This window comes from Lithobates pipiens, unplaced genomic scaffold, assembly GCF_037356315.1.
Source record: "Lithobates pipiens isolate NorthernLeopardFrog02 unplaced genomic scaffold, aLitPip1_a1.2 Scaffold_16, whole genome shotgun sequence".
Lineage (NCBI taxonomy): Eukaryota > Metazoa > Chordata > Amphibia > Anura > Ranidae > Lithobates > Lithobates pipiens.
The window spans coordinates 236,483,043-236,503,314 of NW_027507748.1; the positions used below are offsets into that span (position 1 = coordinate 236,483,043).

The 20,272-nt window shown below is 45.7% G+C and overlaps 1 protein-coding gene across 7 annotated transcripts in view; it reads right to left on the reverse strand.

Annotated features, from left to right (window-relative positions):
• The window catches only part of LOC143982461 (C4b-binding protein alpha chain-like), a 505,748-nt gene that overhangs the window by 300,026 nt on the left and 185,450 nt on the right, over positions 1-20,272 (reverse strand). For all 7 annotated transcript variants that reach the window (XM_077481187.1, XM_077481191.1, XM_077481190.1 and 4 more), the window contains one exon: positions 1,795-1,891. In XM_077481187.1, coding sequence (XP_077337313.1) covers positions 1,795-1,891 — 97 coding nt within the window. The remainder of the gene's footprint in view (positions 1-1,794; positions 1,892-20,272) is intronic.

The window sequence follows — 20,272 nt, forward strand, 5'->3', positions numbered from 1 at the left end:
ACATGTCCCCCAGGGCAGTACCCAGGCCCCCATACTCTTTTTATGGTCAATAACTTGCATATAAGCCTTCAAAATGGGTATTTTTTATTTTTCACGTTTGGGTCCCATAGACTTTAATCAGGCCTCTTTTTCAGACTAGGTGTTTACATGTTTAAAACAGTTTTCTTTGCTATAAAATTACTTAGAACCCCCAAACACCCTAGAGAATAAAATGGCGGTCATTGCAATACTTTTTTTCACACCGTATTTGCATGAAAAACAGTAAAATTAGCCCAGTTATACTGTGAAAGATAATGTTATGCCGAGTAAATTGATACCCAGCATATCATGCTTCAAAATTGCGCCCGCTCATGGAATGGCGTCAAACTCTTACCCTCAAAAATCTCCATAAGTGACATTTAAAAAATTCTACAGGTTGCATGTTTTGCGTTACAGAGGAGGTCTATGGCTAGAATTATTGTTCTTGCTCTACCGATAGCGGCGATACCTCACATGTGTGGTTTGACTACCGTTTTCATATGCGGGCGCTACTCATGTATGCGTTCGCTTCTGCACGCAAGCTCGTTGGGGCGGGGTGTTTTAAAAAAAAAAATCTTATTTATTTTACTTGATTTTATTTATTTTTACACTGTTTAAAAAAATGGATCACTTTTATTCCTATTACAAGGAATGTAAACATCCCTTGTAGCAGAAAAAAGCATGGCAGGTCCTCTTAAATATGAGATCTGGGTTCAAAAAGTCCTTGGATCTCATATTTGGACTTAAATGCAATAAAAGAAAAATTGAAAATAATGTTCCTTTAAGAGGTATGGGCGGAAGTGACGTTTTGACATTGCTCCCCTCCCCCCCCCCCCCATGGTATAGAGATGAGTGGGGGCCATCTTAGCCTCACTCGTCTCCATACCTAGCACGGAAAAGGACCCGATTGCCTCCGCCGCTACCGACGGCTCTGGTAAGCGGCGGAGGGAGCGGGAGAGCGGCGGGAGGGGGGTGGCCCCTCTCCCGCCGCCGATAATGGTGATCTTCGCGCGAACCCGCTGCAGAGACCACCATTATCGTAAACACGACTGCCTCCTGTAAAGATGGATATCTCGGTTGAGGCAGCAGCTGCTGCCGTTACCGAGATATCCCTCTTCAAAGTGCCGATGTATATGTACAAAAGGCGGTCGGTAAGTGGTTGATAGAGTTGGCACTTGGGTCCAAACTCTTTACATGTTCGGAAGTTCTGTTGCAAACTGAACCGAGGGGTGTTCGGTTCAACTCTAATGCCACGTACACACAACCGGACTTTCTGTCAGACTAGGTCCGAGGGTCATCCCAGTGGACTTTTGGCAGAGTTCCAACGGACTTTCCGAATGAACAGATTGGCCACACACAATCACACCAAAGTCTGATGGATTCGAACGTGATGACGTATGATTGGACTAGAATAAGGAAGTTCATAGCTACTAGTCAATAGCTGCCCTAGCGTCGGATTTCGTCTATTGGACTAGCATACAGACGAGCGGATTTCTCCATAGGAACTGGGTCCGGCAGAGTTTCGGCGGAAAAATTTGAAACATTCTATTTCTAAAGTCCATCGGATTTTTGGACAGCAAAGGTCCTATGGAGCCCACACAGAACAAATCCGTCAGACCTTTGCTGACGAAAAGTCCGGTCGTGTGTACACAGCATAATGGTGAGTAAATGGGCACTGCACTACAATATTATACTTTGCTGAAGTGAGGTAAAGTTAGCACAGCTATAAAGGATATTTATATGACTTTGTTTACTGATTGTCAATTCAAATCTTACCCTGGGTTGCAAGAATATGTAACTCTAGAGCCAAAATAAAAGTCATCAGCTGTCATATCTCCATTTTCCACTTCCCCAGGATTACCACATGTTCTACCTGGATTAAATAAAAGAGAAAACAGCAGTATTTGAAATTAGCTGTTGTAGCAGAGCATAAATTTGCATAGTAAACCTAATTCACAATTTGATCGATGTATAACAAGGCTATAAACTTTCAGATGCTGTACTGCAGGGATATGCAATTAGCGGACCTCCAGCTGTTTCAAAACTACAAGTCCCATCATGCCTCTGCCTCTGGGTGTCATGCTTGTGGCTGTCAAGAGTCTTGCTATGCCTCATGGGACTTCTAGTTCTTCAACAGCTGGAGGTCCGCTAATTGCATATCCCTGCAATTAGACAGGTCTACTAGTAAATATGCTGCCTACTTCCATGATAGCAGAAATTACTGCTTTATTTATTTTCCTGTTACTTTTTTTCCAATGTCTATTCTCATTACGCAAAGCACCCCAGAACCCAAAGTCACATGTGGGTTTATATACTGCTATCATACTTCAGCTAAACATCTGATGATAGTTTGTATGCAAAAGAAAAGATGCAAACCAACCAACAAACCACCAGGAAAAAGGGTCTCCTGCTTTTTTTTAGATTTTATTGCATAGCAGGCAGTGTCTTTTGTAGCAGTGTAAAAACCCTAGTTAAGTATTATTTCATTCTGTCGTTAGGATAATATTACATTGTTACATATTTACAAATGGTATTTTTCTTAAAGCGGAGCTCCACCCAAAAGGGGAAGTTCCGCTTTAAGGACTTGTCCCCCACTCCTCTTAAAGAATTGCCACTTTTCAGGAATGTGGGCGGGGGGGGGGTAGTACACGATTTTGCCAGGTACTCACTCCTACTTCCGTTCCAACTGCCTAGGCAATCAGAAATGGAAGTTCTCCTCCCTCCCCCTGCAGTCTTCTGAGACACTGACAGGTCCCAGAAGACTGTATCAACCAGTCACGATGCGCAGCCCCAAGCTGTCACTGCCGGGTGCCAATAGTGAAGATGCAGGTGCCAAGGAATGAAGATAGTGGGTGCGACTGGCTGGGGTAAGCACACTGCTGGATGGTGGGACAGGTAAGTGACTCATTTTTCAGTCAGCAGCTACAGTTTTGTTTTTTTTTCACAAAAAAACAAAAAAAACTATAAAGTTTGAGGATCGTAGAGACCCCGAAGACCTACACCACCATTGATCAAAATTTGGGGCTCCTAGAACCCATGGTTCCGGAGATACGGGGCTCCTTTTGCAGCCTGTCAGAAGCTACATACAGAGCCGCCATTTTAAATACAACCGGGCACACTCTGCAACAGATTGAGAGGATCAGCTCGCAGTGCCAATAAAAGACACATGCTCCCTTCCAGCCCAGCTCTATTAATTACAAGGAAATACTGTACATGGGTTTATGGGTTTATGGGCATATAAGTGTAGCGGTGACACTTTGGACAAAGTGTCATTCATGTACAAATTTAGTTTTTTCCTCAGAACAGTAAAGGGGTTCTGAGGGTTAATTGTGTAGGTTTAACTTTGACATCAGTTTGGTGGTGCTGTGTTAGAGTCTCTGCCTGGTCATGTGTACAGTAAGGTGCACATGACAGGCTCAGAACCAGGCCTGGTTGGACATTTTAGGTATCAGCTTCCCTGGAGCCAATCAGTAGGTGCACCGGGCCCTGCTGAGGAGTCTGGGGAAGGGTACTTAAGGTGTTGAAGTCACGTGTTCCGGGTTTCGTTCGTGAGGCCCTAGCGGTCTGTTCCTAATTCTGGACCGGATAGCCCCGCGAGGGGTCCCAGTCATGGGAACGTTCGTCGCTTCGCAACATGCTTCGGTTGGTTGGCCCCAATAGACCCGCCTGGTCTGGGGGGAAGGGTCTGTCTGTTCCTGAGTCTCAGAACCTGCTGGTCCGAGGCACAGTAACTGAGGGAGGATTGATGGTGTAGGGGTGTGCTCTTGCTTGGTGGGGCACCGCAGCTCGTGTAAGTGACCGGGGGAGGACTCTTCAGAGGAGGGCCAACAAGCTGGCATCCTGAGAAGTGCCTGGTTGCTGAGTTGTGAAGGACACTGACGAATTTAGGCTTTTTTCAGTACTGTCAAGGAGACAGAGAATGTTCCAGGTACTGAGGAAAAAGGTTCCTGTTCACTTTCAGTTACAACTTATTCAAGGTCAGAGATTTCACAAGTTCTGAGTCAAAGCGCTGATTGCCATAATCTCTGGCTAGAGATTTGTTCAGCTTGAAGTGCCCAGTTGCGAGTGGTTACTCTCTGGGTGGTACTAGAGACTTTGTGATATTTGCAGTTCAAGGTGCCTAAGTTCTTTCACCCTTGCCCTCTGTTCCCATACGAGACAGTGTTTGTTGGATGTTACCCCGGCAAATAAAAACCTTTCAAAAGGACTCTATTGGTGTCAGCATCCAAGGTTGTTGGGTACTAACTCTGGGAACCCCTAGACGTGGAAGAACAAGCCAAGCGAAGGTAACCGGTAAGCCCAAAAGTTGTGACAGGGTTGTGATTAGGGATGAGCCGAACACCCCCCAGTTCGGACCAGAACATTTGAACGGACTGAAAATTCGTATGAACTTTAGAACCCTATTAAAGTCTATGGGACTCGAACATTCGAAATCAAAAGTGCTAATTTTAAAGGCCAATATGCAAGCTATGCAACAGACAACACCAGCAATAAGGGGTATCTTCAGATGTCTATTGTGCTGGAGGCACAGAACACCAACTTTAACTCCTGCAGATGCCTGTATTATGCCACGTACACATGGTCGAACTGTTTGACGTACTTAGTCCATTGAAACACATTTCAGCGGTCAATCCGCTCGTGTGTGGGCTTCAGCGGACTTTTTCAGCGTGCAGTCCGGAGTACTAAGAATTTCGGATTTTCCAAAAATCTGTCCGTCGTACTTTGGTTTCAGCGGACAATACGGTCGTCAGTATGCTAGTTCGACGGACTAAGAATGGTGCATGCCCAGAAAGGATTTACACGGCGGAAGGGTGCTTTGCTGTGTCTTGGACTTCCTATTTCTAGTCCCGTCGTACGTGCTGTACACGTCATCGCGCAAGCTTTCGACGGACTGTTTGTGCATCCGTGTGTGGTCAAGTCCGTTCAGTGGAAAGTACGACGGATTGTCCGTCGGATTGTATGACGGACTAAGTACGTCAAACAGTTCGACCGTGTGTACGCGGCATTAGAGAACACCAGCAATAAAGGGTAGATACAGGTGTATACTGTGCTTTGCTGGAGGCACACAACACCCACTAACTCCTGCAGATGCCTGTATTAGAGAACACCAGCAATTAAGGGTAGATACAGGTGTATACTGTGCTGGAGGCACACAACACCCACTAACTCCTGCAGATGGCTGTATTAGAGAGCAACAGCAATAGAGGGTAGATACAGGTGTATACTGCGCTGGAGGCACACAACACCCACTAACTCCTGCAGATGGCTGAGAATAGAACAAACTGTCCCTGTCTATCTATCTCTTTCCCTGCACACCAACACACTACACAAGGCCGCCACGCTGGTGGCCTTATATAGTGTGGGGCATGTACTAAACCCCCTGAGCTATAATTGGCCACAGGCATCCTGCCTGTGGCCAATTATGGCTCTCCTCGCTGCCGGCGCTATGATTGGCCAAGCATGCGGGGTCACAGTGCATGCTTGGCCAATCATGAACCAGCAATTCACTGCGATGGCATAGTGCATTGTGGGCCATTCGTGCCACACGAATTTGGTGCGAACGGTCCACAAAGTTCTGAATTCGCCGAACAGACGATTGGCCGATGTTCGAGTCGAACATGCATTCGAATCGAACACCAAGCTCATCCCTAGTTGTGATATGCAGACCAGATAAAGAGAGTGCCATATACCTCATTACTACCATTGCACAAGGAAAAGACCTAACGTTGCCAGATCCGAGGTTTATTGGTGAACTGTTCCTGGAGTCAAGTCTTTTTTGTTGAGCAAGTTACAACTTGTTCAATGTCAGAGATTTCACAAGTTCTGAGTCAAAGGGCTGATTGCCATAATCTCTGGCTAGAGATTTGTTCAGCCTTGAAGTGCCCAGTTGCGAGTGGCTACTCTCTGGGTGGTACTAGAGACTTTGTGATATTTGCAGTTCAAGGTGCCTGAGTTCTTTCACCATTGCCCTCTGTTCCCATACGAGATTGTGTTTGTTGGATGTTACCCCTGCAAATAAAAACCTTTCAAAAGGACTTTATTGGTGTCAGCATCCAAGGTTGTTGGGTACGAACTCTGGGAACACATAGACATGGAAGAACAAGCCAAGCAGGGGTAACCGGTAAGCCCAAAAGTTAAGGCCACCCCCCCAAGGGATATGGCTGCTACATAAGGTTTACCCATAATCCCATGTTTTTCTCGCACAGTTAAAAGGGAGAATGAGAATCTTCAACTGCTGAAAAGGTAATGTTTTAATCACTGATAGTGGTTGCACGGTTTAAGAGATCCCCTGTATCAGTACGTGCTGACGTCATTGGCACATGGGCACTGAAGCAATGGCATGTTCGTGCTATTGGTTCAGCTAGTATGCCGTTACCGGCAGCTCCGGCCAATCACAACGCTGGAGCCCACGATACTCAGGAGTAACTACCAGAAGCAATGTTGTCAGCCGGAGAAGTGTATTGGGACCACCACAGGGGCTTCGAGCTAAGGTAATTATTTACTAATGAGCTAGTATGCTATGCATACTAGCTCATTATGCCTTTGTCTTGCAGGGTTTTTTTTTGTTTTTTTTTGTGGGCTTAAAACCACTTTTAGGACTGAGCCTCTTTTATGGCACTTGTTGTTTACAAGTTAAAATCATTTTTTGTTTGTTTTTTTGGTTAACCCCCAAACATTATACATATATTTTCATATTATTTATATTTTTTCAGACACCCTAGAAAATAAAATGGCTGTCATTGCAATACTTTATGTCACACTGTATTTGAGTAGCGGTTTTACAAGCGCAATTTTTGGGGAAAAAATACAATTTTTTTAGTTAAAAAATAAGACAACAGGGGGCGCATGCGCGGAGCTCAGCATGGCGGACGCAAGTCACTAGAGCTCCGCACTCACCGCTGCTGAACCGGTACATAAAACGCTGTATTTCGCTGCTAACGATCTCCGAATCTGCTCCGGTCCTCGGGTACTCCACTGCCCCTCACCCGGGATGGTTCTTACAGGCCAGCGAGGGAAGCAAAAGCAGAAACCCATTAAAGAGGCCCTAGCGCGCGCCACCTCTAAAATGGCGGCGAAGGCCCTTGCTGCCGCGCAACTACAAGGCCTACCTCGAGATCATGGTAGCAGTAGCGAGGAGGAAGGTGAGAGGCCTGAATCTCCGGCCTCCCCAACGCCACCGGTATATGGCATGTCTCAGGCCGATTTTCTGGCACATATGGACCTAATGCTTAAGAAAGCGCTGAAGACAACTTCGGATCAGATCACTGATAGACTTTCCTGAGAAATTCGTGAGCTGGGTCAACGTACGGCGGACTTGGAAACCAGGGCCGATGACACCGAGCTCAATTTGCGTGAATTGGCACAAGAACAGGAGGCTCTCCGGGAGGAAAATGCTGCTCTGCTGTCCCGACTGGAAGATACCGAGAACCGTTCGCGTCGATCGAACCTTCGTTTGAGAGGTATTCCTGAATCAGTCGACGACCTCCAGTCATTTACGACGGCTTTGTTCCAAGAGCTATCCCCCTCTATTCCGATCGAACGGTTAGAATTCGATCGTATCCACAGGGCACCCACTAGGCGCCAAGCGGACGGACCACCCCGCGACATTATCGTTAAGCTACATTACTTCCGAACGAAGGAGCAACTCATGTCTATAGCCCGCGAAAAGAATAACCTTCAGTTCCAGGGCCATTCCTACCAGCTGTTCACAGATTTAGCCCCACTAACAATTGCAAAGAGACGTGCAATGAAGCCACAGTTGCTAATCCTTCAACAGCATCAAATTAAGTATGCATGGCGGTTCCCGTTTGCTCTTTACTTCGCATACCAGGGACAGCAACATATCTGCTCTACGCCAGCGACTCTTCAAGCCCTCTTAGAGAGCCTCCAACTGGCTCCGTCAGCCCCACCCCCTACAGTAGGAGCAGTGGTGCCTCGAACCCCGGCACGAGCTACACCCTATCCTAACATGGCTACCCCGAGGAGGAATCGGCAGGATCTCCCTGGCGTATCTGAGCCTCGGCGAGGCACCCCTAAATCCTCTTCTAGACTGAGTTATCCTAGCCCAAAGGTATTCATACCTCGCTGATCCCCTTCTGTACAGTTGCTTCTTCCTTTTTTTCTCTCTCCAATTTTTAATGTCGTAATTTGAACTCACCACGAGACTCACGTTATTTGAGCACAGGCCTGCAGGCCTATACTGATCCAGGCAGAAATCCGAGACTGAGCCACTACCACTTTCTTCAAAGTACTTTATCCGCATCTTTACCCCTCCAACCACTCGCCTTCCCACCCCCCCCCCTTTTTTTTTTTTTTTTTTTTTTTATGTTAACTTTGACGCATATATTGGGCACTATATCGGGCTCACCTGTTTTGATGCCCTTATTGTCTTCTTTTATTCTGTGCCGCCACAGTATTTGCTACACCAGTCCAGCTTTATATGTGTTCTACGGTACAGTTGGCGACCAAGTTAGACCGGTAATGGCTGTACCTTCTGACCATCCTAGATATTTTCTCGCGGGCCGATGATCTGGCCAAGCTTGACGAGTCACTGACTCGCAGGCCTGATCGTCTCCTCGCGAGTTATTTGTTTATTTATATATTTTTAACTACTTACAGAATGGTAATGTCCCCCTGCTCCCTTCTCCCGCCCCAACAGCTTTTCCCTGTTCCCCGTCCCCTCCTTACCTTCCTATTTTTTGAGCTGCCGTGATTTCCCAAATCCCGGCAGAACAACAACAAGGTTTAAAATAAATAATATTACTAGTAATACTTGATAACCTTTAAGTTCCATAATCCATACCCCTGGACTTTTCAGCCTGCTTTATGATTGAATTGTATTCTGTCATTAACTATGTTATCTTTTTGCAAATGTATGTTTTTTCATTACCGGTTCGCAGCGGTGAATTGTCACTGCTCCCCCTCCTGATGGTGCGACCCCCTGTTGACTGGCGAGTCAGCAGGTTGATTGTCGTTCCCCCTAGTTGCTGGGTTCGGCCCACACCGCCCCATGCAACGCTCTTTTTCTCCTCTTACCTTTGCTATTTTTTACTCTCTACTCTAACCTTTGTTCTTTCAGGTCTCTCTCTATCCTCTCCCCCTTGTTTCTCTGGTCGACCGGTCCGTGCAGCCCTGGGTAAGCTAACGTTCGCTTATTTTTACCAAATCTCATGGCCCCCCTGAGTATCTTATCACTCAATGTGAAGGGACTCAATTCCCCCAACAAGCGAGTTAAGGCCTTTAGAACCTTTGTCTCCTTGAAAGCCCAAGTAGTCGCACTACAAGAAACACACTTTGCAGCCCGTACCACACCTACATTTTTCAACGCCAAATTCCCCCAAGTCTACACAGCCTCCTCCTCCACGAAGCACAGAGGAGTTCTCTTAGCATTCCATCATTCACTTCTATTCTCTATCTCGTCGGAAGTAAGAGAACCAGAAGGTCGCTACCTATTAGTTTCGGGACATATACAGGACACGGAAGTTACCTTTGTGTCATACTACGCCCCCAATACTAACCCTAACCCTTTTTTCTCACATTTACTACAGATAATTCAGACGCATGCTAGAGGAGCGCTGTACGTATGCGGCGACTCCAACTTAGTCCTGCATCCACACCTGGATAAGTCCCCATACTCGTCAGAAATTTTTTCTCTCTCTAAAAGACTAAGCAAGCAGCTTGCTCACGCGACGCTCCTCGATACATGGCGTGAATGCAACCCCCTTAAAAAGAACTATACTTTTTACTCAAACCCACATAAATCCTTCTCGAGGATTGACCACATCTTCATCCCACTTGCTGCTGCGCCCACTCTGTTGCACTCCCGCATACACCCGATATCCTGGTCTGACCATAGCGCGGTGATCACGACAGTTTCGTCAATAATCCCACAGAACACAGATAGGACATGGTCTTTAAATGAAATTCAGCTTTCTAACCCATCATATTGTCTAGACATTCAGACGGCCTTAAATGACTATGTTTCCTTTAATGACACCCCGGGAATATCTCCTACCCTCCTCTGGGAAGCTCATAAACCAGTTATCCGTGGTACAATTATTTCGGTATCCTCTCACCTTAAGAAATTTAGACAGGCCCAATTACAACGGCTAGAGGAAGACCACCAGCGTTCCTTTCTTCTCTTTCAGTCTGACCCCACTGAGACTAACAGACTTGCTCTAGATAAAGCCAAGTTGGCCCTGGATCTTGTGCTTGCTGAAGAGGCAGATAAGTCTATCCACAAATCGGCGCATAGACTCTATACAAAGGCGAATAAGCCTAGCACCTTTTTGGCATTGCGCCTACGGCAACCTGATAGGTCCTTTAAGCCTATTAAGCTTCGGCTGGCACAGGGTGGCATGACCAATAACCCTGTGAAAATCTTAACAGAATTTAGCACTCGATTATCTAAACTCTATGAACCAGGTACGCCTTTCTCTAGCACCCAGGCGAATTCCCTCCTCCAACCGCTATCTCTCCCTAACCTTTCAAGCACTGACCGTTCAGCAATAGAAGAACCTATATCTAATGTAGAAATTCTTGCAACTATCAAGTCCCTTAAACCTAACAAAAGGCCCGGCCCCGACGGTTTACCGGCATCATATTACAAAAAATTTGCCCACACCCTCTCCCCCCTCTTAACTAAATCTTTTAATTCTCTCCTCCAGCAACATTCCTTCGGCAGAGATGCGCTGACAGCTATTATTTCACTGATTCCTAAGCCAAACACTGATTCAACAATATGGTCCAACTTTAGGCCGATATCATTACTCAATGTTGACGTCAAAATTCTGGCTAAGGTCCTAGCGCTACGACTCAATCCAGTAATTGGGAAGCTGATACATAAGGACCAGGTTGGGTTCATCCCCAAGAGACAAGCCAGCGATAATGTCCAGAGGGTCGTCTTGCTGCAGCATATTGCTAAAGCTCGTAAGATCCCCATGCATTTGCTCTCACTGGATATACGTAAGGCATTTGATACGGTCTCTTGGCCATACCTGCAATATATACTTCAATATTGGGGATTTGGTCCTCACTTTCTCAAATGGATAGGAGCCCTATACACCCAGCCTTGTGCTTGTGTACGCTATGCTGGCTTTAAGTCAGAACGCTTTCCTATACAGAGAGGAACTAGACAAGGCTGTCCCCTCTCCCCCTTGTTGTTCGCCTTGGCTATCGAACCCTTGGCTGCTTTAATTAGGGCAGACCCGAACATCCGGGGATTGGGGATAGCAAACACGACACATAAATTGTGTCTGTTTGCCGATGATGCTTTGCTGTTCGTTACAACTCCTCATACGACCTTGCCTAATTTATGTAAATTGCTGGAGCAGTTCGCTGCTATTTCCGGCCTAGAGGTCAATCAGGCCAAATCTAGAGCTCTAGACGTATCTCTGCCGAGTGATGTGCTTAATCTTCTTCGCAGCAATTTCCCTTTTCAATGGTCCTCATCCTCTATCCCATATCTTGGTGTTCATCTCACGAAAGATCCGTTGCATTTGTTCCAATATAACTATCTCCCGCTATTTAGGAAGCTGACTAGTCTCCTATCTTCCTGGCAGCCACTGTGCGTATCGTGGTTAGGTCGCATAGTGGCAGTCAAAATGACACTGCTGCCTAAACTACTATATCTATACCGAGTCCTCCCGATCCGTGTCCCGCTATATTTTCACCGACTGGTTCAAGGTAAAGTTTTCAAATACATCTGGGGAACAATTAGGCCTAGAGTCACTAAAGCCACCATGTACCGCCACAAATCATTGGGTGGTTTAGGAGTACCTAATTTTAGACACTATTACTGTGCAGCGCAAATTGCACAACTCACCCTGTACCACGCTAAAACGGAGATACCGATATGGGTCAGCCTCGAGGCTATAGACGCCTCTCCGATAAATATATCTAATCTCTTGTGGCTCCCCCCTACACTGAGAAGCAGACTTAGTAATCCGATCACAGCCCACTCCCTCAGAGTCTGGGACGAGACCCACAAATCTTTCCGGCTTAAATCTCGTCATCTACCATTACTCTCTATTATCGGCCACCCATCATTTATCCCTGCCTTTTCTGAACCTGGATTATTTACGGCCTGGTCTGGGGCAGGGCTCGACCGAGTTGGCACCCTTATGCGCAAAGGCAAAGTCAGGTCCTTCCCTACACTCCAGGCCCAATCGCACTTACCTAATGGCGAATGTTTTCGTTACCTTCAGATCGCCCATTTCCTCAACTCAATCCCTAAACCTGTTAGTCCCCATGATACTAACTCTTTTTACGAGCAAATATGCGAAACAGACCCACATACACCAGGCATTATCTCCCAACTGTACACTCAATTCTCCTCCCCCCTTACAACACTCCCATCTTATACTAGGGGCTGGTCCGCAGACTTCGGACTAGACCTCGGAGAAGACACATGGAACACAATCTGGACTAACACAAATAAAGCAACACAGAATGTTATAGCCTCTGAGGCTAATTATAAAGTCCTTATGCGCTGGTACTTGGTCCCAGCCAGGATTGCCAAGTTTGTTCCGGGATATCCCGCTACATGCTTCAGGGGCTGTAACACAGCGGGCACACATTTCCACATATGGTGGTCTTGCCCAGTAGCACAGCGTTTTTGGATAACTGCCTTCCAGATAGCATCGACCCTTACGGGGCACTCTATTTTACCAGACCCTTCGCTGGCCCTTCTCAACTCTACTCCCCGTAACTACACTCGTAGTCAATTGGCTTTATTTCTGCAACTTACCACAGCAGCTAAACAAACTATTGCCAAGGCGTGGAAAACCCCCACGCTCCCGGTAGCGGAAATGAAGAATAGGGTTACAAGGGCCATGATTCACTCTAAATCAGAGGCGAAACTCCTTGATCGTATGCCCCAATTCTATAAAATATGGCAGCCCTGGATACAACACTTTCTACCCCCAGATCTCGACCCTTATCTATTCGAGCCCTAAGTTATTTGCAAAATTGGGATGGCCTCAGACGTATGAAGGCCTGGGTCTGTGCGGACCGGTTGACCGACTCTTCTTTTCTTTTCTCCTGCTCTCTCTCCCCTTTCCCTTTATTCTATTTTCCGATCTGTATTTCTGTCTTCTTCTAGCTGTTCTCTCCTTCTCCACCCCTCTCCTTATATGGAAATCTTTTTGTACATGCAGTACCATTACTCCTCTATTTACAACTAATTTAGAGGAAGAGTGTATCTAAGCTAGCTGACTCCGATTCAATCGGAGTGTTTCAATTCTGTTCGATATATGCTTCAGTAGATACTCCTCGCACAACTCTAAGCGGCATACGCATGTGCTTGTCTGTACCGTATTATTAAGTATGATGTCGCTTGTTCTCTGTTTTATTGTTTTTTATATTCTGTTATACCGAAACTACATTAACAATGTACTGTATATTCAGTCTGTGTATTGATAATAAAAACTTTTTGAAAGAAAAAATAAGACAACAGTAAAGTTAGCCCAATTTTTTTCTATATCGTGAAAGATAATATTACGCTGAGTAAATTGATACCCAACAGGTGGGGGGCGTGACCAGATGCAGGTGAGAGTGAGCGAGGAGTGAGTTTGGCATTCTCTCCCCTCCCTGTCTCCTGCTTCCTGCTTCCGTTACCTCATTGACGCCTGGGACCAGTTTGGCAGGGCCGCTGACAACCAGACACAGCTGTACTGTGAATTAGGCTGGGAGAGAGCCGACGTGGGCTGACGGGAGGGACTTCGGCAGTGTGTGAGGTGTACACAGAGTGCACTGAGGACATGTGGTCAGGCGCCGGCGGGGCTGGGAGCTTGTAATGAGAGGAGTGAGAGATGCTGGCTATCCCTCTCCCTCTGACTGTGATACAACTGGCCGAGGGTGAGTGCGGCCAGCGGAGAGGAGGCTCGGCCGTTTCTTGTGTGGTGTATTGAGATGAGGGAGAGATGTGAGAGGTCTCTCCCTGCCATCGCCAGTGGAGATACGAGCGCCGTTCCTAATATTTTTTTCTGCTCAACCAGACGGCACCCTAAAAGCTACACACAGCAGGAAAGCGGGATGACAGGAGTTGACCATCCCCCCGCTGCCAATTCATTGTTCATCGTTTTAGACGGGTGAGAAACATCTAATTCTTTTCTCTAAATATTAAAAGCACAATGAAAGGGGGAAGACCGGTCTTTATCTCTTTGAGGGGTATTAAAGAAGGCAAGAGAAGGTTTGATGGACTATGCTAATTAAATACCCTCTTTCCTCCCTCCTAAGAGACTTTCTGACATTGACACCAAACAAATACTATATCTGCCAAAAATCTTTTTTTTTTAGGGTCAGGATCAGGTTAAATAATTGGACGGACTGAAACATCTGAATATTTTGTTAAAAAAGAAAAAGGGGGAAAGAAAGGGGGAGAAAACGAAAGAAGATTTTCTATTTTTCTTTTCTTTTTCTTTTTTTTCTTTTTTCTTCCCGTTCTGTTGTACTTGAAACAAACAACATGCCATCACAATGCTCCACAAAGGCAAGCCAAGTGGCAAGCCAAGCAGCAGAAAAAAATTGAGAAATATGCCCGCACTCCAGGCCAGGTGCTAGCTCAGACCCCCCTAAAGCTTCACTACAGAATCAACAGATCCAGCCTAATCGACAGGCTGGGGCTACAGGGGTAAGAAAAAGCCAAGGGCAGAGTCAAGCACCAGTGCAAGTGGAAGGGAGTGAGTCAGTGGTGAGATTCCAGGGCCAGGTAGTGGAAGGGGCCCTGGGATCAGCGATAGGGCCTGACGTAGTAGTGGACCCAGAGCCAACTTTAAAGGTGGTGTTGGAGGCGATTAACTCCTGTAGAAGTTCCTTGAGTGAAATTAATGTCCAATTGAAAGCAATTCAAGAAGAACTCTCCTTTGTCAGGTTTGACCTACAGAAGGTTCAGGAGAGGACCACTGCCCTGGAGGGTAGAGGGAGTTTGGTGGAGGATGACCTGGCCCCCATTAAATGGGAAATGAGAGTTATTAAAGAACAGCTGGCCAAACAAATAAATAAAATGGATGAAATGGAGAACATGATGAGAAGGAAAAACTTACGTATAGTAGGCCTCCCAGAACATTGTGAAGGTACAGACCCTGTTCCCTTCTTAGAAAAATGGCTTAGCGAGACATTTGGCCAGGAACCTTTTTCATCATTTATTGCAATAAAGAGAGCCCACCGAGTTCCATCTAGGCCCTCCCATTCCGGAGCCCCTCCAAGACCTCTCTTGGCAAAATTATTATATTATAAGGACAAAGTAACTATTATTCGGAAAGCAAGAGATATGGGCAATATACTTTACAATGGCACTAGGGTGTCTATTTATCCCGATTACTCACCAGATCTCCAGAAGAAGAGAGCTAAATTTGAGGAAGTAAAACGCAGGCTATGTCAAGTTAATTTAGCATATTCACTACTATATCCAGCAAAACTAAGATTGACTGCTTTCGGGGGGACTATATTCTATCACACCCCTGAGGGGGTGGAGGAGTGTCTGACATCCCATAACGAGAGACTGTTGAAGATTAAGGCGGCTATACGGTGCTAACTAGGTCTTCCTGGGTTTAATGGGAATTTACATATGTGATAAAATACCGCTGGGCGGGGGGGGGGGGGAGAGGGGGGAGCAGAAGGCGACTCACAGCGATTTCTTTAAAATAAAAATGTGTGCGTTGCCTCCTTACCCCCCCCCCCTCCTTGAGGGAGGTGGGGAAAGGGGGATGGGGATTGGGGTGAGGTGTATGGGAAAAGGAGGGCAAAAAGCATGGTACCCCATTTTTAAAGGGGTACAGCAAACAGTTCTCCTTGATTATGTATTTTGCTTGGGGGTTCTGTTCTTTCTGGGGGAAGATGGTTTGTTCTGGTGAGAGGGAGGGTTAGGGAGGGGGAGGCTATATTAGTAAACAAAACCACATTGATACATTTTCAAATAAGGTGTGTATGGGTAGGCCACAGTAGATGGCCCCCAGCCAAACCAAGTGAGGTAATGACAGATAGACACATGGGTGAAGGTTGTGATAAGTTTGTATGGTATGCAGGGTACAGTATGTATGTAAGGGGTAGGGAAGAATGCAAGATTCACTTTCAAGATAAAAAAGATTTACACAACTCAGGTTTGATTAGCAAGATATTGCAAGGAAAAATTATGAATAAAAAAGGGTATGTAACAATGAGTAAAGGATTTGTGCACAAAGTCACAGATTACCAGAATTGACTTTCACTAATGACTAGAGAAACACTGGTTAATAGAAAGAGCATCACTTTATGCTTTTGGAATATTAGGGGACTGGGAGACCCAGGGAAAAAAGCTGCAGTCAATGGCTAAAATTTATGGGGCCACTATTTTATGTTTACAGGAAACACATCTCACTAATGTCTCCATCCCCCAGGTGGGGTGGGGAGAATTTGTTGTACAGTTTCACTCGGCTCATATGTCTTTTTCTAGAGGAGTGAGTATATTGATTAGATCGGGAGTCACGTTTAACTGCATGCAAAGTAGGATTGATGATCAGGGGCAGTATGTTTTCTTACATTGTAAGATAGAAAATAGTACTTTTTTATTGGCTAATGTGTATATACCCCCTCCCTTTGACATGCCGATCCTCTACAAATTGATGGAGTTTTTGCTGGATAGTCTGGGACTTCCTATCCTGGTTGTGGGAGACTTCAACATGGATATCGACCAGGCGCTAGATAGGTTTCCCCGTGGGATTCAACGTAGAGGGCTAGCGGATGGCTGACTACCCTGTTTTATGGGAGAGGTGGGCCTAAAAGATATTTGGCGAATAAGGAATCAAAGATCCCTGTGTTATTCCTGTTTTTCCAGCACACACTCCACATTATCAAGGATCGATATGATGCTTGGCAATGATGAAGCGATTACTATGATAAATAACCTCAGGTATATGCCAAGAGGACTCTGGAATCATTCACCAATGATAGCTTCACTGGAGGTTGGGGTAAGGGGTAACTATCGGGAATGGAGAATTAGACCTTCCTGGTTGGAACTTATGAGAGAGCCTCAGGAGGTATTAATGACCTTGAGAGAATGTATAGACCTGAACTCTGGCTCAGCTCTGCAGGGGGTAGTCTTGGATACAATTAAGGCCCTCCTCCGGGGATTATTGATCCAGCAAATCTCAAAATTAAAAAAAACATTCAAAGGAAGGGGAAGAAATGGCAGCAAACAAAGTAGCATCCTCAGAAGAAAGATATATAAATGACCCGACACCTGGGAATTTTAGGGCTTGGACAGCAACACAACAGAACTATCGTATAGTACTATTAGGTAAAGCCGAGAACAAACAAATTTTTCAAAAACAAATAGGTTTTGGGGAAGGGGAAAGTGTAGGTAGGATTTTGGCCCACTTAGTTAGAACCAATATACCATCTTTGGTTGTACCAATGATTACTATTGGTGGGGGTAGGACATCTACATACACACCGGAGAGAGTGGACAGATTCAGAACCTATTATGAGAACCTTTATAGGTCTAATCAGGAGAGAAACGAGGAAGATATGGACAACTTTTTTTGGAACCTGGCGGTCCCCTGTCTCTCCGAGGAGGACAGGGCTGTTCTTGATGACCCTGTCACCCTGGAGGAGATATGGCGGACAGTCCGAGAAATGGCGGGACAGAAGTCCCCGAGACCGGATGGTCTCCCCATCAAAATCTACCGAAACTATGGTGAGGTAATTCTTCCTGAACTGCTGAAGATTTTTAACTCTTCGGTGGCAAAGGGAGAGCTTCCTCTGTCCATGATGGAGTCTACTATAATAGTCATTCCCAAGGAAAATAAAGATCCGCTTAGCCCTGCCTCATATAGACCTATTTCTTTACTTAATTCCGATATTAAGGTTTTAGCGAAGGTCTTGGCAGCTAGACTAAATGGAGTCATGCAGAAACTGGTTCACTTTGGCCAATCGGGTTTTATACCCGGTAGGTCTACCAGTATAAATATAAGACGTCTATTCTTACATCTTCAAATCCCCACGGAGGAGGATGGCCATAGGGCCGTTCTCTCCTTAGATGCCGCCAAGGCCTTCAATACTCTTGAGTGGAAGTTTCATTGGAGAACTCTGGCAGAATTTCAGATCGGACCGAATTTTATTAATTGGGTGAAGTTACTATATGGGTCTCCTGGGGCAAGGGTAAAACTGAATAATGAATACTCTGCCAGGTTTCGATTGCTGAGGGGGACAAGACAGGGGTGCCCTTTGTCACCCCTTCTCTTTGCCCTCACTATTGAGCCTTTGGTTCTGTCTCTTAGAGTTTCCCCAGGGATAAAAGGTTTTAAACGAGGAGAGGACGAAGAAAAAGTATTATTTGCGGACAATCTCCTCCTATTGCTTAGCAATACACAGGACTCGTTGAGGAAGACCATGAGTAAAATGAAAACCTTTGGGCATCTTTCAGGAGTAAGGATAAATTGGGAGAAATCCACTTTGTTGCCCATTGTCCCATTGGATAACCCCCTGCCCCAAGAAGCAGAATGGCTACAAATAGTGAACCAAATAAAATACCTTGGTACAAATATTTCTAGAGACCCTGGTGTTCATTCAGGGAGATGGGGCGTGACCGGAGGTGGATGTGAGAGGACAGCTCTCCCTCCCTCTGCCCCACACACCTGAGACACTGATGGGGATATGGAAGCCGGCCAGGCATGTGTGAGGCTGTGGTAAAAATAGCTCCTAAATGCTCCTCTCTCCAACATAATCCCACTAGCCTGGACAAGCTGTGCTATTGCTAATCTTGCTATAGATACGCCACAGGTTATATACCAAGCCTAGTAAATCCAACATGTGAGCATTGTCTCCCTCTATTACCCTGGAATTAGCGGACTTATTGTATATCATTTCCACCCTATTCTCAGTACATCTAAGAAATTGCACTCTGAGAAAATAGCCGTGTAGAGATAGCGCACTCCATTTTACTCCTCCCCCCACTATCTCCCGGTGTAGATTTTGGAAACTAGACTGTGAAGAGTAATCCTCTTGAACTGTGGTGAATTGCTTTTCTCCCCTCTTCACCTTGGAAAAAAAAATGTATTTTTTTTTGCCTACTGGTCCAGCGTATTACGCTATTTAGGTGGCAGACTTTAGGGGATGGCGGAGGAGGAGAAAAAAGGGGATTGAGATAAATATATATTTCTGGGAACTAAACCACCCGACTATATGTTATTATGCCATCGCAGCGCACCACAAAAGTAAGCCAGGCAGCAGCAGCTAAACTGGGGAAATTTGCGCACACACAAGGTCAACTTTCTGAACAGAGCTCCCCTAAAAACAACAGTCGAGAATTTAGCATGTTGTCCAAACCCCAGACCGGGGCCTCTGCTCCCACCACAAGAAAGAGTCAGGGACATGGACTGGTAACTCCTGTGAAGGTAGTGAATCCCCCTGCAGGAAACTCTTTGGGGTAGAGGATGGAGGATGCTCAAAAGAGGTCATTATCACCAACTAAAATGGTAGCTCTGGGGGAAGCAGAACCATCATTGAGGGAAGTACTGAACGCAATTAAATCTTGTAAAACTTCCATAAATAAAATGTCTACCCAGCTTCAAACTATTCGGGAAGACATGTCCATTGTTAGGGATGACACGCAAAAAGTATGCGAAAGGACTACCGCCCTCGAGGGGAGGGTCAGCCTATTAGAGGACGCAATGAACCCTCTTAAACAGGAGATAAGGACTATAAGGGGAAAAAATGGCTAACTACCAGATAAAGATCGACAAAATGGAGAACAGGATGTGAAGGAAGAACGTGAGGATAGTGGGACTCCCAGAACGTAGTGAGGGAACAGATCCCACTATATTTTTGGAAAAATTGTTTAAAGACTTATTTGTAGAACAGTCCTTCTCCCCCCTTTTTGCGGTGGAAAGAGCTCATAGGTTCCCCTCTAGACCTCCCCAATCAAGAGCCCCTCCAAGACCCTTATTGGTAAAACTGCTTTACTATAAAGATAAAGTAACTATACTAAATAAAGCCAGAGAAATGGGTAATAGTCTTCACAATGGCAACAGGATTTCTATGTAACCAGATTTCTCACCTGATCTACAAAAAACAAAGGGCTAAGTTTGGAGAAGTCAAACGCAAATTGCAACAATTAAAATTGAACTATGCACTGCTATACCCGGCAAGAATACATGTAAATGCCCCGGGGGGGGGGACTGTGTTTTTCGATACCCCGGAGGGAGGGGAGAACTGGATAGTAACCCATACCTGACTGTATTGCCCTGGACTTTTATTAGTAATATGATTTTGTTTA